Source organism: Zingiber officinale, chromosome 1A (assembly GCF_018446385.1).
Source record: "Zingiber officinale cultivar Zhangliang chromosome 1A, Zo_v1.1, whole genome shotgun sequence".
Taxonomy (NCBI): domain Eukaryota; kingdom Viridiplantae; phylum Streptophyta; class Magnoliopsida; order Zingiberales; family Zingiberaceae; genus Zingiber; species Zingiber officinale.
In genome coordinates this window covers 118,061,411-118,077,114 of record NC_055987.1, presented here as the reverse complement: position 1 = coordinate 118,077,114, position 15,704 = coordinate 118,061,411, and the positions used below count along the sequence as shown (strand labels likewise).

Here is a 15,704-nt window from a genome sequence, read left to right as displayed (position 1 = left end):
TATTTTATTAAATGTTATATAAAACTTTTACACGCGGTAACAAATGATTATAACGGCTAAGTAGCACCGGAAGGTCCTGAGACAGATTGATGAAAGCACTGAAATCTTAAGACGAATGTATTTATTTTTTATCATCATAAATATCACCAAAAGGTTATTCTCGACCTAAAATATATGGCAGCACGTCATTTTCAACTTTTTTTTTTTGTTTAATTTAGGAGTGTCCTTTTATTTTTGTCGCAAAAAATTATATAAGACATTTTGGAGCGTATGTCGGTGATTTTAATATTTCATTAGTTTTTTTTTCAAAGAAAAAGAGTAGAATTTTGCGATTGAAAAATGAAATTTTCTTTTTCTTTTTCTTCCGTTTAAATCCGTCCGTCAATTGCCACGGTCAACTTCTGGAAGCTTCCTGGTAAGTGCAAGTCTCAGCTTGGGTCCGTTGGGTGGCAGTGGAAGAAGTAGGCGGGCGAAGGCAGAGAAGCGATCATGGCGGGGACTCACGTTTTCGGCGAGATAATCGACGGGGAGGTGTATAAGTACTACGCCGACGGGGAGTGGAAGACATCAGCCTCCGGGAAGTCTGTCTCCATCATCAACCCCACCACCAGGAAACCTCAGTTCAAGGTTCAAGGTGATGCTTGAGCTCCTTCTCAAACTTTTTTCCCCCCTTGGAACATGTTATTTTGTCTCAAGGAATCTCTGGATTCCTGTGATCGCAACCTTTTTTCTTTTTCCTTTTTTCTTTTTTCTTTTTCAATAAGTTCATCTTCCTCTTGTTTTAGAACTCTAGATTACCTATAATTGGAGGTTTTGCGACTACTTGAAACTTCCCCTAAAAAATTAGCCTTTTTGGGAGGATTGAGGCTGCCATTTTCAGAGGATTGCCTCCGACTAGGGGTGCCAATCTCATCAGCACGCTTCTAAAGGGACGCGTGGCAAATCAGCTCTTTGAGATCTCATTCATCATCTTCATATTCAAGATTAAGGGGATTCCTGAATTCTCAGGAAACCAACAATTTTGTTTGGTCAATAAGAATCTAAAACGCTCAGATCAAAGTTTTACTGAGCTTGATGACTGAAATTACCACAACATTTCATTGCCCCACTTCCTCATCCCATCTTTTCTTCTCTAGGACCATCTGACTATTTTGTTCTCCAACATGAGAAAGAGGAACTTGGTGCGACATGCCATAGAATCAGAGAAGTAGGCCAAAGTTCTCGTGGGCGCTCGTCTCAATCCCATTCATTCATCTACATTCCTCACCAGTCCATTGACAATAAAGCTCTTCCTAGTTCCACTCACCTCGTCAGTTTGTTTATCAAATACCAAACTTGAGTGTGATCCACCTACCTCTCATTCCACTTGTGCACAATGCAGCAAAAAAAAAACAGTTATAACCCTCACCCGGAGAGCCCCTCCAAGACTGCCCCATGCGATCTGAAAGGAAGTAAATCATGGAGGGCTTCACCCAGCACAGTGGTTCTTTGCACGCAATACATTTCGCACAGAGTCGACCTCATGACCTATTGCAACAACACCATGTGCAAGTACCAAGTGTGCCAGCCCAAGGGGCCATTTCACTTGTGCACATGCCTATATAAGGGATTGCAGATTGATTCCTGTGTTTGTTTGATGCAGAAGAAATCAGCAAGCGACTACTTTTTTAGTCATTTCTACAGCTCGTCCATTGAGTGCACAGCATTTTTCGATGCAGTAGTTGAAGTTGGGAAAGAAAAGAGAAAAGAAGGGAGGAAGAAGAAGACTAGGGAGAATAAGAATGATAGAGAGGGAGGACAATCATTCTAGAAACACTTTTTGTACTTTAGGCCTAATACATCTGCAAGTTCATTGTTATTGATTCTCTGATGGTATGATGTTTTGCTAATCCAGTGCCCTATTATACTGTATTTTGTGTGAGAAAAAGGGAAAAAACTATTTTGTGCATTTAATATCTTACCTTCCCACTTTCTTTCTTTTGATATGCTAGCTATTTGGTACAGCATGCACACAGGAGGAAGTTAACAAGGTGATGGAGGCTGCAAAGGTAGCTCAAAAGCTGTGGGCAAGAACACCACTCTGGAAGCGTGCGGAGCTCCTCCACAAGGCAGCTGCAATCCTGAAAGAGCACAAGAGCCCCATTGCTGAGTGCCTTGTCAAAGAGATTGCCAAACCAGCAAGGGATGCAGTCACTGAGGTAGAATTTATCATGGCTGTCTGGCTACTTTCTTCTGTTTGCTTCTATGCATCTCTATCTTAGTTAATGTACTCTACCGACTGATTTGAAGGTGGTAAGGTCAGGGGATTTAGTATCATATACTGCTGAGGAAGGAGTTAGGGTACTCGGAGAGGGCAAGTTCCTGGTATCTGATAGTTTCCCTGGTAATGAACGCACCAAGTATTGCCTGAGTTCTAAGGTGATCATCTTTGTTTTCTTCTTTTGTATTGGTAAATAAGCCCACCCTTACAATTTAAAATTCAGAAGACACAAGATGCGCACAAAGTAAATTGTCCTGTCCTATAGTAGCTTTGTAAAGCACCTGAGCAATCTCTGCCCATAGATCTCCAATTATAGCATGGTTACATAAATAAAAACTTGTGTGTACTCAATGTGAATATGTGATGCAATCTGAGCTGCTTGCGGCTGCTAGTTATTGCAAATCAAATAATTTATATTTTTCTCCTTGGGTTGCAGTGAACTCTCTTTTTTCATATCAAGAATTATGGAAGTTTAATTAGTGGAGCACAACAGATACATACTTTTCAAGTAGTTATTTCAAGATTAAAGGTGGAAATGCACAAATGCAAACTATTAAAATAATCTAATCACACCAGATATGAATCTATGATCTCATTTGCTGACCTCTGTAAATTAATCTTTAGCTACAAATCTATTCAACTAGAAGTAAGTATATTCTAATTTTGAAGTCTTTCTTTTTAGATTCCTCTTGGCGTTGTTTTGGCTATTCCTCCATTCAACTATCCTGTTAACTTAGCTGTCTCTAAAATTGCACCTGCACTTATCGCGGGTAATGCCCTTGTGCTCAAGCCTCCTACTCAGGTATGTAAATTTAGGCAAAGTTTTCATCTATACTACCAAACTCTAGTATTTTCTCTTTTCCCCCCTTTTTTTTTTCCTGTTTCCCTAATCTTGCAAATGCTATTGAGAAATCTCATCCCCCTATTATTGACCAGGGTGCAGTCGCTGCTCTTCACATGATTCACTGTTTTCACCTTGCTGGTTTCCCCAAAGGCCTCATCAGTGCTGTCACAGGCAAAGGATCTGAAATAGGTGATTTCCTAACAATGCACCCTGGAGTGAATTGTATAAGGTGCATATCTTGTTACAACTCTAAACTAGGTCAACTTTGGCACCCTTTCACTTTTACCAAGTTTTGTTGCTGTTCTATATCATCAGCTTTACTGGAGGTGATACTGGGATTGCCATTTCAAAGAAAGCTGGAATGATCCCTTTGCAGATGGAACTGGGAGGGAAGGATGCATGCATTGTACTTGAAGATGCCGACCTTGATTTAGTCGCTGCAAACATCGTGAAAGGAGGTTACTCTTACAGGTCAATTCTCATCTTTATTTCTTGTGGAAACCTGGAAGAGGTTTCCACCGATTTCATTTGCCGGAGACTTTATTCTGCAAGATTCAAATTTTGTCTTCCTTTTGTTCACCACAGTGGTCAGAGATGCACAGCTGTTAAGGTAGTTCTAATCATGGATTCCATTGCTGATGTTGTCATCGAGAAGGTCAAAGCAAAAATGGCAAAATTGACTGTTGGACCGCCGGAGGAGAACTGCGACATTACTCCAGTTGTAACAGAATCTTCTGCAAATTTCATTGAGGATCTGGTTATGGATGCCAAGGAAAAAGGAGCAACATTTTGCCAGGAGTATCGCAGGGAAGGAAATCTGATCTGGCCATTGCTATTGGATCATGTTCGACCCGATATGAGAATTGCTTGGGAGGAACCATTTGGACCTGTACTGCCTGTGATTAGGATCACTAATGTTGAGGAAGGTATCCACCATTGTAATGCCAGTAACTTTGGCCTTCAGGTATGCTATTTTTCATTCTGAGGGAGGTCACAGATGACACTGAGCTTTTAAGAACATAAATATCCCATTTTGATTCTTTCTCACAAATGATATGATCATAATGATATCTAACATTAAAACTTGCACTGAATTGGGACTAACTAGTGTTTTCTTTAGGGGTGCATCTTCACAAGAGACATCAACAAAGCAATCATGATAAGTGATGCCATGGAGACAGGGACAGTTCAGATAAATTCTGCACCGGCTCGAGGGCCTGACCATTTCCCATTCCAGGTTTTAAACCACTGCTTCTAATAGGAAAATGCAAATACCTTGATCATTCATTGTTAATGTGTTTAAGTTAGGCTTGTCTCAATTTCAGGGTCTCAAAGAAAGTGGAATTGGATCACAGGGGATAACTAATACCATCAATATGATGACAAAAATCAAGAGCACAGTTATTAACTTGCCATCTGCATCCTACACCATAGGTTAAATGGATCTTGTAGATTTGTATAAATGATTATGATGATGAAATTTCTAAATTGTACGAGTTTGAGTTTGACAATCTACTAGAGTAACTGTAATCCAAGTTCATAAGCATGAGAACAGATCATGTTGGGTGGTCTCTTGATTACATTTAACTGTTAGTTTCAATTCAATTGATTTTCTAGTTAAGATTTAACATGAATGGTGAAGGGCTGCTTCACTGCTAACCAATGGGAAGATTTAGGAACAGCATGACAAGATGTAAATATATGCCCATAGGCAAAAAAAATTTTACAGTTGCTCATCGTTCATGGATACTATAGCTCAGATCAACAAATGCTTGAGGTGGCAAAAATTTATACGTTACTATCTAGATCGAACCTTTGTCCTTTAATTTCAACAACAACCACAATTGCATCGGTCGAGTAGAAATTCAATCTGTGACAGGAATTTGCAGAAATGAATCAAAATTTGCAGGATTCATGCTCATTCAAGCTGTGCAAGAATATTGCTTCACAAGACTCCTCTCTCTAATCAACTCATGTAGATCCCGAACAATTTTGAAGACGGCATCTGGACGAGCTAGCTTTAAAGCATTCTGAGACATGGCCCTGAGTTCGTCAGATTTTGGACCAAACCACTGGGCAACTATCTTTGCTATCTCTTTGGGAGATTTTGAGAACTTCCCACATCCATTATCCACGACATAAGGAACATTACCGACTTCCTGTCATCAAGACATAGACTAATTGAGTTAAAGATCGTATGTCTGCAAAAGACAACCTAAAAATAGGTCAACAAGTGCATGCAAAAGATCTTAATGATGGAATAAAAATCCAATAGTTGATTTCATTGATATAAAATCATTTCAAAAGTTTTAAGATTTTTGAGACTGCGTTTGATGTGTAAATTCTATCATTCAATGTTTGAAACCAAACTAAAAGCGTACTAATTTCTCTTGAATTTCGTAAGATATAGCTAGGAGGATTGATCGCATTATAAGCTTTCATGTAACATTCCTTTAACCTTGACAAACAAGGTAAGCAATTTAAGTTCATTTAAACAGAGTTCCCCCGGCTATAGTCTAAGTTCAGAATGCAATGATTGAAAATAGGGAGTGCCGTCAAGATTGACAATTCTAGCCCAAAATACTTGACAATAAGACGTTTGGAAGAGACATTATAGCTAATATGGAACAAACAGTAGTTTCTACCAGCAAATAGAAAAAGGTTCAGCAAACTTACTTGCCCTGCAATATATCCATTCAGAATAATAGGCAGTCCTCGAATCATGGCTTCTACAATTGTTCCTGGCCCTGCCTATAGAATATACAAAATGATTAGGTGTTCCTCGGAATAATCGGAAGAATGTGGGAAGAAACTAAAGCTACTGAGAATTCACCTTTGAAATTATGCAGTCACATGCACCCATGCATTCTTCCATCTTAGTGACAAAACCTTTTACCTAGAAAATTAAGAGGATTTAGAGAAATTATTTGAACGTTGCATATTATATTTATCAAAGGCTTATTTTGAAATGAAATAACATAATGCAAGTAATGCACAAAACATAGCACCAGTAATACTAAGAATTTGGCGCTACATCATGGAAACTCTCTTTACAAGTAATTTGAGTTTTCTTCCACATAATTTTGTCTCTTCAAATTAGATTACATTTCCATTTTCGAAAGTATGACTTAAACATGCTTATTAAGTAATTCTGGTGGTTCTTGGAGTACTATCGTTTGCTGCAGCCAAAGAATGAATGATGTCAATTAACTAAGACAAAAAAAAAACCCTGATTCTGATTGATCAACCTTGAGCTAAATCCAATATTTTGAAGATGGTTTCAGAGAACTTAAGAACATAATTAACTACTTCTTCTAAGTCATTTTGAGAGTGAGATCACTCTCATAGGTCAATAATTTATTTATACTACCTGAGTATACTACAACCATCACTGCAATAGAAATTAATGTACCTGAACAGGAACCTTCCAGTCAATTGACTGCAATCTATCAGCTAGTTTTCTGTTACGGCCACATATTATGAGTATCTGGCCAATAGGCTCTTCAACATTTTCATTGTACAATGAATCACTAAGAGCTCTAGCAGTAGCCTCAATAGGACCCATTCCTTCTCCACCTCCCATCAATAGAACAGCAGGTAAATCCTCAACCATTCCTAACTCTTTTCTTAATTCAACCTGGTGTAAATCAAAAAGAGAAAATATATTCAAAATAAATATATAAAGCATTATCAGGCTTTTAGTAGCAAATAGTTATTCCTTTGAAGATATAAACATGGATTGTAGGAAGGTCAGGCTTTTAGCAGCAAATTGCATGCCATCAGACACAAATAAACAATGTGATTATTAGAACAACAGTCCCACATGGACTAAATTTAGTCTGGTTTTGAGAGAATATATAAGCTGTGAGACAGCTCTTGCAATGAGTTCCTTGTCCACTTTAACCTCTAACTTCTAACTTGATCCAAAGAGGACACCTTATTCCTCCCACAGTTGCTGCCAACCCTTCTTTCCACCTCCCTTGTCGTTACAGCATTACCACATGATAGTGTAGTTCTAATAGTGTAGATGCTCTAGTTACAATACTACACTAACTGAAGGTCTATTAATCTGATACCTCTATATTACTGTCGCGATCAATCTGTTCTTAATGGAGACGTTGATTTATTCCTTGTGGAATAACAGTTAATCTTAACAATTCAATTTATCCTTCTCATTGGCTTGGATGACAAACTTCATCCGATTGAAGATTAATATGCATCATTCTATTTTTAAAGGAATTTAGGATTAAAGATTGTACAATATTTCTTATGTTTATAAATTTTACAAATAAATCACTCTTCGACAAGATAGTTGGTCCATGCAAGAGCAAAAGAAGTGGGAGCAATCCATTGGTTATCATTTTCAGTGACGAAGTTGTGGATGATGATTATATATATGACTAAAAAAAAATTGTCATGAAATTTGGTCACACTATTATATGATAAAATAAAATAATAGTCAATTAATAACAAAAAACATTTGTCACTAATGACACATTCCGCATGGGCGTTTGCTCCAGTCATTTCACCCCCATAGGTCGACAAAGTTGGTACATGCATGGGTGTTTGCTCCAATAGGTGTTGGAGTCAATGCAAAATATCTCATTGGGTGTCTGACGTCCCCCATGCAAAGGACCTGTCCCCGTGATTTACCTACCTGTATCTTGCCATGGGGTCGACAATACTAGGACGCTTGTGGTGAGCAGTATCACCTTTTTTGCTCCCATAAATATTATCATTAATATTTTTAACTTAAAAGACTTAAGGCGATGAATAAATTAAATAAATTTGTCATCAAAAGCTTCCTTTCTATGATTGATCAATCTGTTCTTAATGGTGTCGTTGATTTATTCCTTGTGGAACAACAATTCATCTTAACAATTCAATTTATCCTTCTCATTGGCTTGGATGACAAACTTCATCCGATTGAAGATTAATATGCATCATTCTATTTTTAAAGGAATTTGGGATTAAAGATTGTACAATATTTCTTCTGTTTATAAATTTTACAAATAAATCTCTCTTCAACATGATAGTCAGTCTATGCAAGAGCAAAAGAAGTGGGGGCAATCCATTTGGTTATCATTTTCAGTGACAAAGTTGTGGATGATGATTATATATATGACTAAATTTTTTTTGTCATGAAATTTGGTCACACTATTATCTGATACAATAAAATAATAGTCAATTAATAACAAAAACATTTGTCACTAATGACAAATGTATACATGGATCAATAAATACTATCATTTCACTTGACACTATTGGTATCTGCATGGGTGTTTTCTCCAATAGGTCTTGGGATCAATTCCTAGCACATCCAAAATATCTCGTTGGGTGCCTAGCCTTCCCGTGCAAAGGGTTGAACTAGGGCAAAATGCCCCCCGTAATTTACCTGCCTGTATTTTGCTATGGGGTCGACAATGATAGGCCGCTTGGGTGAGTGATATCACCTTTTTTCCAATAAATATTATAATTAATATTTTTAACTTAAAAGACTTAAGGCGATGAATAAATTAAATAAATTAATCGCCAAAAAACTTCCTTTTTGTGGCTGATCAATTGTTTATGTTATTAACACACTTTTTAATGTGCAAGTTGCAATCTACATTGTCAGCAATCAAGTCTTTTATGAGTGATTGTATAAGAGATGTTGTGATTGCTAACAAGCATTTACTCCATTAAAAATTTTAATTTCTTGTTTTGTCTATGAGTTCCAAGTTGAGCATGATTGCTTTGCCACACAACCTCTGATAATGAATAACAACTATAGATATGTAAAACCTGAAAAGAGGATGATTGTTAAGTGGAAAATGAATATTTTAGTAGAAAGCACCTTCGATCGCACTGGCTTAACAAATGAAGGGCGCACAGGAAGTCCATAGATCTTGATCTGGGAAGGCTGAAGTCCTGCTTTTAATGCCCTCTTTGCCACTTCAGAAGAAGGGCAATAGCATCTTGTTACAAGCCTATGGAACCTAAGACAACAATAAAAGGAACGCAATCACCTCACGAAGAAAAAGCAGGTAACAGATTCAAATTAATAATGCTTACCATGTTGGATGGCATGTGCTTAGATCTGTCACAACAGTGGTAAAGATGATCTTTTTCAAAAGACCTCTTGACCTCAAGATTCTAAGGGGAACATGTTGCATTAATGGATGTACACTAATAATAATATCCGGTTGGTACTTCATTAGCCCTTTTGCAACTTCTCTATGGATGAACAAAAACTATTTAAGTTAGAGGAAAAGGAACAGGGAAAGGACAATAGAAAATTTTTGAGCTATGTTTTCATATCAACTCATTCATAGAGATTAAAAATTTTATTGATAATAAATAGTATCTTTTTTGTTATAAATTTAATTCTCTTAAGGAAAACTGGATCACTATTTAGAGAACTGGAACAAACCAAAATCTGGTAGCATCTACTTAGTCAAAAGTCTATCAAAAAGTTCATTATGCATAACAAATAACAACACACTTGACATGTGATTAAAGTCACAAATATCCCATTGAACCTCTGAAGGGCTTCAAGATGTAGTAAATTAGTAGAGCAGTATTAAGATTCAAATTCACTCCTTTTTTTTGTTTGACTATCAGCATATATTTACACAGCCACTTTAAATTGAAGTGGAAAAAGGAGAGAATTGAGGTAGTATCGACTATTGACACATTTTAGCATTTTTAAACTTAAATTAATGTAATGTTACACCCATGTGAACATTGATTTTGTATTATTACTTATTACTTAAAACCAAAAAGGATCAAGTCAAGCCATGTAGTGCTTGTATACCTTTTTCTATCGGATTTCATTGTTCATATGTTTACTTTATCAAAAATATTATGATCCCTACTTATTAATGTAGTCTGGCAGAGACACGATTCAATTCTACTCAGCACTAAATGCATTGGCAGTTCAAAATCTGTTTATTTTTTAAAAACATTTTCGAAAGAAAGAAAACAAAGAAAAAATTACGTAGAAAACTCTCACCTAGCTATAAACGTAGAAGTTGCTGCAAAGTGTGGTTGATGCACCAAACGAGGGGCGCTGCTGTAGTATGTCATTTTCCACAAGGCACCATGCTTCACCAAGAAGTTATAGCTCCTAGGAAGTTGGTTAAACGGCCAGGGTGTGTGTTCTGTCCACAAATCCGTCACAAACACCTGCATCAGAATTAGGCAAGTAATGATTCTGATGTACACGAACTTTTACTATGACCAGAAAAAAAAAACGGGGGAAAAGGAACTGAGAAGACAAAACAATGCCACAATCCACTACCTGATACTCGTCCCCGAACTCTTCGTTGAAGGCAGCTTTAATGGCCTCGGCCGACGCCCTATGACCGCCGCCGGTGTCGCTCATCAAGATCAAAACTTTCTTCCGCTTCTCACCCTTCACCACCCCTTTCAATGGATCTTCATCATCCTCCACCACTCCAGGGTCGTCAATGTCGAGCCGGTTCGCCTCACTCGAGAGGCCGAGCGAGGCAAGCCCAATAGCCGCGCGGCGCTCGCAGTGGGTCTGCACGAACCGGTTGAACTCGCTCCAGAGTCGGTGGAGCTTGGAGGGCGGCTGGGAAGATACGGCCGCGCAGAGCGCGGCTCTGGCGGACAGGCGGCGGACAGCGCAAGAGGAGTTGAGGCGCGCGGAAGAGTCGGTGGCAGGGAGCAGGGAGAGGAACGATTCGAGGTAGAGGGGGAGGCCGAGATGGAGGAGATTGGAGGGATCTTGAGCGACGGCAGACGGCGGCATGAGGGCAGATTGGGGGACGGCGAGGGGATTAGTTTTAGTCGATTTACGGTGCGTGCGTTTTGTTTTTTACACTGGAGAGAAGGATTTAACGACTCGCGGATGAAACGATCAAAAAATTTATCGCTAAAAAAAAATAAAAAAACGTGATCAAATCAAAGTTGCCGAGAAAAAGGTACTTAACAAATCTAATTGGTTTCGATTTGAGATTTTTCTTTTTCTAAATCTGCTGAATGATGACCGTTGCATCATGCCATCTAAATTTCAATTAGAGATCGATTCTAAAAATTAACAATCTAGAGTTTATCCCATGATATATTTACATTTATCTCTTTCTGTATTGGTAAAATTGACACTAGAGGATCGTTCGCAGGCCCGGCTCAATTTTATTGGGGTTATTTATTAATTAATTAAAGATATTAAAAAAATTAAATTAACATCATTAATATTAATTAATTATAAATGTCTTACTAATTTATTAATGACATCTTGTCAATTAATTCGATTCCACTCCCTATTTATACCTTGTACTTATATTTATTTCCTCATTAATTGTCTATCATAATTTTATATGAGATTTTATTCTATCTTAAATATAATTCATTTTTAAATTGACATATTTTTTTTCTTTTTTTATTATTGCTTGGATTCCATTTTATTTTGTAATTAGTAATACTATTCTTATAAAACCCAATGAATTCTTTTCTCCTCAATATTTCTTAAAAATCCAAATAGTTCTCTCATCAGTACATTGTTCTTTTTTTTTGTTTCTCGATAATAATATGAATTAGAAATTTTTTTTATCATAAAATACAAAGTAAAATGTATTAGTAAAAATAAATTTTTTTAAAATTAAAATTAATAAAGTCTATTTAACATTCTAACTAAAAAAACTAAATAATTTAATAATTTTATTAATAAAAAATAAAATTATTATCAAATCCGTCAGAAAATTAAATTTTATATCAAAAATTAGTTTTTTTTAAAAAATAATATTTAATTCTTTTTAATAACTAATTTTAAAAATTATTATTTTGGGTCTAAATCTAAATAAAAAATGTTAAAGAAAATTAAAAATATATTAAAAAAATTTGTTTTTTAATTTTTTTTACCTAGGGCCTCAAGGAATCTTGAGACGCCTGATCGTTCGGATCTATATTGTTTTTATTTATTTAAGTTTACTCTCAAATTGTCATCTTTTTACCCATTAACTAAAATTTTTCTTCTAGTTTTTGCCAAACAAATTACGCTTAAAGTTAACATGTATTGAGTAGCCTATTCTTGTCAGTCTCCTGCCACTGCCATTCTTTACTAGTCGAGTCTCTATCACAATTAGCATATTCATCTACTTGTCTACTGCCTTCCTGCCCTTCCAGGTGTTAATAGGAACAAATCAAAGAAGGAATCAAGAAAGACCAACCAAACTAGGAGATTTATAAGTTTTATAAGATCATAACTTTTAAATCAGATGAAATCATAGGCTTATAATATTTCAAATTGAAATTTATCTATGTTTGTTATCGGATATAATTCGTAACGATCCAATTTTAAACTAAAAAAAATATTATTTAAAGTTTTTAAGGAGTCTTTGAATCATTTTTATTTTTTAGATAATTTTTATTTTGACATTGTTAGGATTTCAAGACTACTTAAATTTTTATTTGTTTGATGTTAATGTATTATCTTTGAAGTTAACATTATTTAATTAAACCTAGAGACTTAACATAAAGAATAATTGATATTTTATAACAAGTAAGTTCAGATAGCTGAAGATTCCAAAATTCTATCCCCAAACATTCAAATCAAACCTGCTATTTTTTTTTCTATTGTTATTTTTTAACAAATCTTTTGTAAACCTTTTTTGAATAATATAGAGGACCATTTAAATTGAGTTTAGGGCAAACAAAAGTGAATCAAAGAACCCAGAGACTAAATGTCTTGATCAGCTAACCACTAGAGCATTGCCAGCATTTAACAAAAATTTTAGTTAAAATGTTATCAAGCTAAACCTTGATGTAGAGACCGGCCTAGACCCCTAGAATTGTAAATGAATTAAATATTAATGAATAAATTTGATATTTGACTTGGTAAGAATTTATTTATGTTCGTTTAATATACATTGGATTAATTAAATAAATAAACTTGAATAACTAGTTAAACTAAATAAATTTGAACACATTTATATTCAACTCGTTAATGTTCGTGAATAATGTTCACGAACTATGTTCATTAATAAAACTCATATCAACATGTTAAATAAACAAAAATAATAATAAGCAAATAAGTTTGAATTATTAAACTCAATAACCAATCAAATAAGTAAAAGTTTCAAACAATCAAACAATCTTAAATTAAGAGCTTGATAACATATAAATGAACCAGAACCAAGCTTGAATTTAAAGCTTGATAACATTTAAACGAACCAAACTTCAAACAGACTCAAGCTCATAAAAAATAAATCATGCTAAGCTTGAACAATCATTTTAAAGACTTGATTCATTTTAAGCTTGGCTCGGCTTGATTATCTTATCAAATAAGCTTAAACACCCCAAGGCTCGGCTCGGCTTATTTATGATGGAGCAGTGGGGGCGACAAGAGGGGGTGAATTGCCTATAAAATAAAATTAACCCCTTCTCGTACTTTGGACTCGACTAGTAACTCAATTACAATAACAATAATAAAACTGAACTAAACAACTTTAAAAAAACACGTAAAAAGGCTAGAAATTAACTTGGTTACAACCTAAATGGTTATTAATCCAAGACAGTGAAAAGCACTAGAAGATCTCCTTCGTTGCAGTCGAAGATCTCCTCCTCGGCTTCTCGTCTCTCGGATCGCCATGTCCATCTTTCTCATCCGTCGGTGTACTCTTCCGCAACACCTCGTCCTTCGGATGCAGCGAGCCCGTCGACTCCCTTCTAGTGCTATCATTCTCGCTAGCTGCGTCTTCCGCTCAACTTCTTGTGTTCCTAAGCTCCTGCACACTTAGACACAAATATCAAATACATACGACCTAACTTAACTTGGTTGACTACATCAAAACTACTACTGAGTATTTACAATCTCTTCTTTTTTGATGTGCATCAACCCAAGTTAAAGTTAGAGTTAAACAAGAAGTAATAACATGATTAAATAAAGAAGTTACAATTTAATGAAATAACTAATTTAAGATTTTTGCAATGTTAAGTAAAAAAGTCCTAACTCCCCCTTAATCCTTAATCCCTCTTAATTTTTACATATTTCTCCCACTTTGATCACATAGAAAAGAATATTTGAGAAAAATGCATTAACAATTAAAAAATTTAGAAAAATAAACTATTAGAAAATTTTGGAAAAAAAATTCTAGGGGTACATAACAACGATTATTAGTAAGCTAAAATAATTTTCAAAAAAATATTATGTTTTTACTAATTAATCTCCTATTTTGACAAAAAATAATATTAAAAATTACTTATCGATTTTAAAAAATCCTGAAAAGTTTTGTCAACTTCAACCGGACAATGTTAGATCAATATAAAAATTCACATGAAGAAATACTTTGTATTTGAAAAGAAATAAATCATTTCATTACAAAAACTAATTTTTGAATATAAATTTTTAAAAATATTTTTTAAACTTTAAAAATTCTATTATCTTCCTTGAATGTGTAAAAGACATTGTTTAATGGTAGAAAAAAAATTAAAATTTCTATTTTCTTGAACTTTTAATATTAACAATTATCTTTTCAAAAATAATTGATAATAATTCATACATTATTTGAAAAAAATTAAAAATATTTATAATGATAGAGAATATCATATTTCATCACAGAAAAATAAAAGTTATTAAAAAAATGTCAGAAAAATATTTTTAATTTTTATAGTACCATTTTTGTTAATAAATTCATAGAAGATAGCTTAACTGTAAAAGAATTTTAAAAATATTTTTTTGACAGATAATATTATGTTTTATCACAGAAAAATAAGATTTTCAAAATTTAAGTCTGCAAAATAATTTTAAATTACAAAGTATAATTTTCGTTAATAATTTTATAAGAAATAACTTAACAGTAAAAAAAAATTGAAAAAAAAATCTATTTATAGATTAAATCATCATATAGCATAAGCAAAATTTTCAACTCAAAATATGTGTCGAAAATTTTTTTAAAAAAATATTTTTATAATCGAGACCATTTCTATTCTAATAATTAAAAAATTAGAATTTAATTTAAAAAAGATTTTAAAACCTAATATAGGTTCCTACCTACTAGATTTATTAAAATTTTGGAGGTACATAGTGTAGGATCTAAAAGAATTTAGACATCTCCACAATGACATGATATTATCTACTTTGGGTCTAAACCCTCATGATTTTGCTCTTGGGCTCTCCCCAAAAGGTCTCACACCAATGGAGATATCTTTCTCTTATAAACTCATGATCTTTCTCATGTGTTTTCAATATGGGACTATGTTTGCAACCATGCAACACTAACAATCACCCCCTCGAACAAAGGACCACAGGCTTCCCATGTCTGATCCTCGACCCGCCAGGTCTTCCTATCCCTCGGTCCACCCGACATACTAGGACTTCCTGCCTAGTGTCTGGTTCTCTTGATTCGAATATAGGAGCCCCCACTTTCTTTGTTCGAGGTCAATATTATATTCATATTGCTCAATCAAACCATATCTCTTATGCACAGTCGGCGATTAAATCTTCTGATAGTCCAGATTCTGATACCAATTATAGGATCAAAAAAAAAAAATAGATATCTCCACAATGACATGATATTGTCCACTTTGGGCCTAAGCCCTCATGACTTTGTTCTTGGGCTCTCCCCAAAAGGCCTCATGCAAATGGAGATATCTTTC

The 15,704-nt window shown here is 34.8% G+C and overlaps 2 protein-coding genes across 3 annotated transcripts; one reads left to right on the top strand and one right to left on the bottom strand.

The window, feature by feature from the left end:
• Positions 1 to 399: 399 nt before the first annotated feature.
• On the top strand, positions 400 to 4,691 carry LOC122029376 (NADP-dependent glyceraldehyde-3-phosphate dehydrogenase). Its single transcript, XM_042588345.1, has 9 exons — positions 400 to 634; positions 2,005 to 2,198; positions 2,290 to 2,418; positions 2,943 to 3,062; positions 3,197 to 3,333; positions 3,420 to 3,575; positions 3,690 to 4,068; positions 4,225 to 4,341; positions 4,430 to 4,691. The coding sequence occupies exons 1-9, from the start codon at positions 490 to 492 to the stop codon at positions 4,541 to 4,543; spliced, it is 1,491 nt and encodes a 496-aa protein (XP_042444279.1). The 5' UTR covers positions 400 to 489; the 3' UTR covers positions 4,544 to 4,691.
• Positions 4,692 to 4,847: 156 nt separating this feature from the next.
• Positions 4,848 to 10,933, bottom strand: LOC122029369 (probable monogalactosyldiacylglycerol synthase 1, chloroplastic). 2 transcript variants are annotated; one of them, XM_042588331.1, is made up of 8 exons: positions 10,387 to 10,933; positions 10,099 to 10,271; positions 9,159 to 9,320; positions 8,941 to 9,082; positions 6,517 to 6,741; positions 5,938 to 6,000; positions 5,781 to 5,855; positions 4,848 to 5,263 (listed from the first exon to the last, which is right to left on the bottom strand). In XM_042588331.1, the coding sequence occupies exons 1-8, from the start codon at positions 10,858 to 10,860 to the stop codon at positions 5,027 to 5,029; spliced, it is 1,551 nt and encodes a 516-aa protein (XP_042444265.1). In that variant the 5' UTR covers positions 10,861 to 10,933; the 3' UTR covers positions 4,848 to 5,026. The 2 variants fall into 2 exon arrangements, 1 of the variants encoding a protein (XP_042444265.1); XR_006125028.1 differs by having other exon boundaries at positions 5,127 to 5,263; positions 5,781 to 5,851.
• Between the last annotated feature and the right edge of the window lie 4,771 nt (positions 10,934 to 15,704).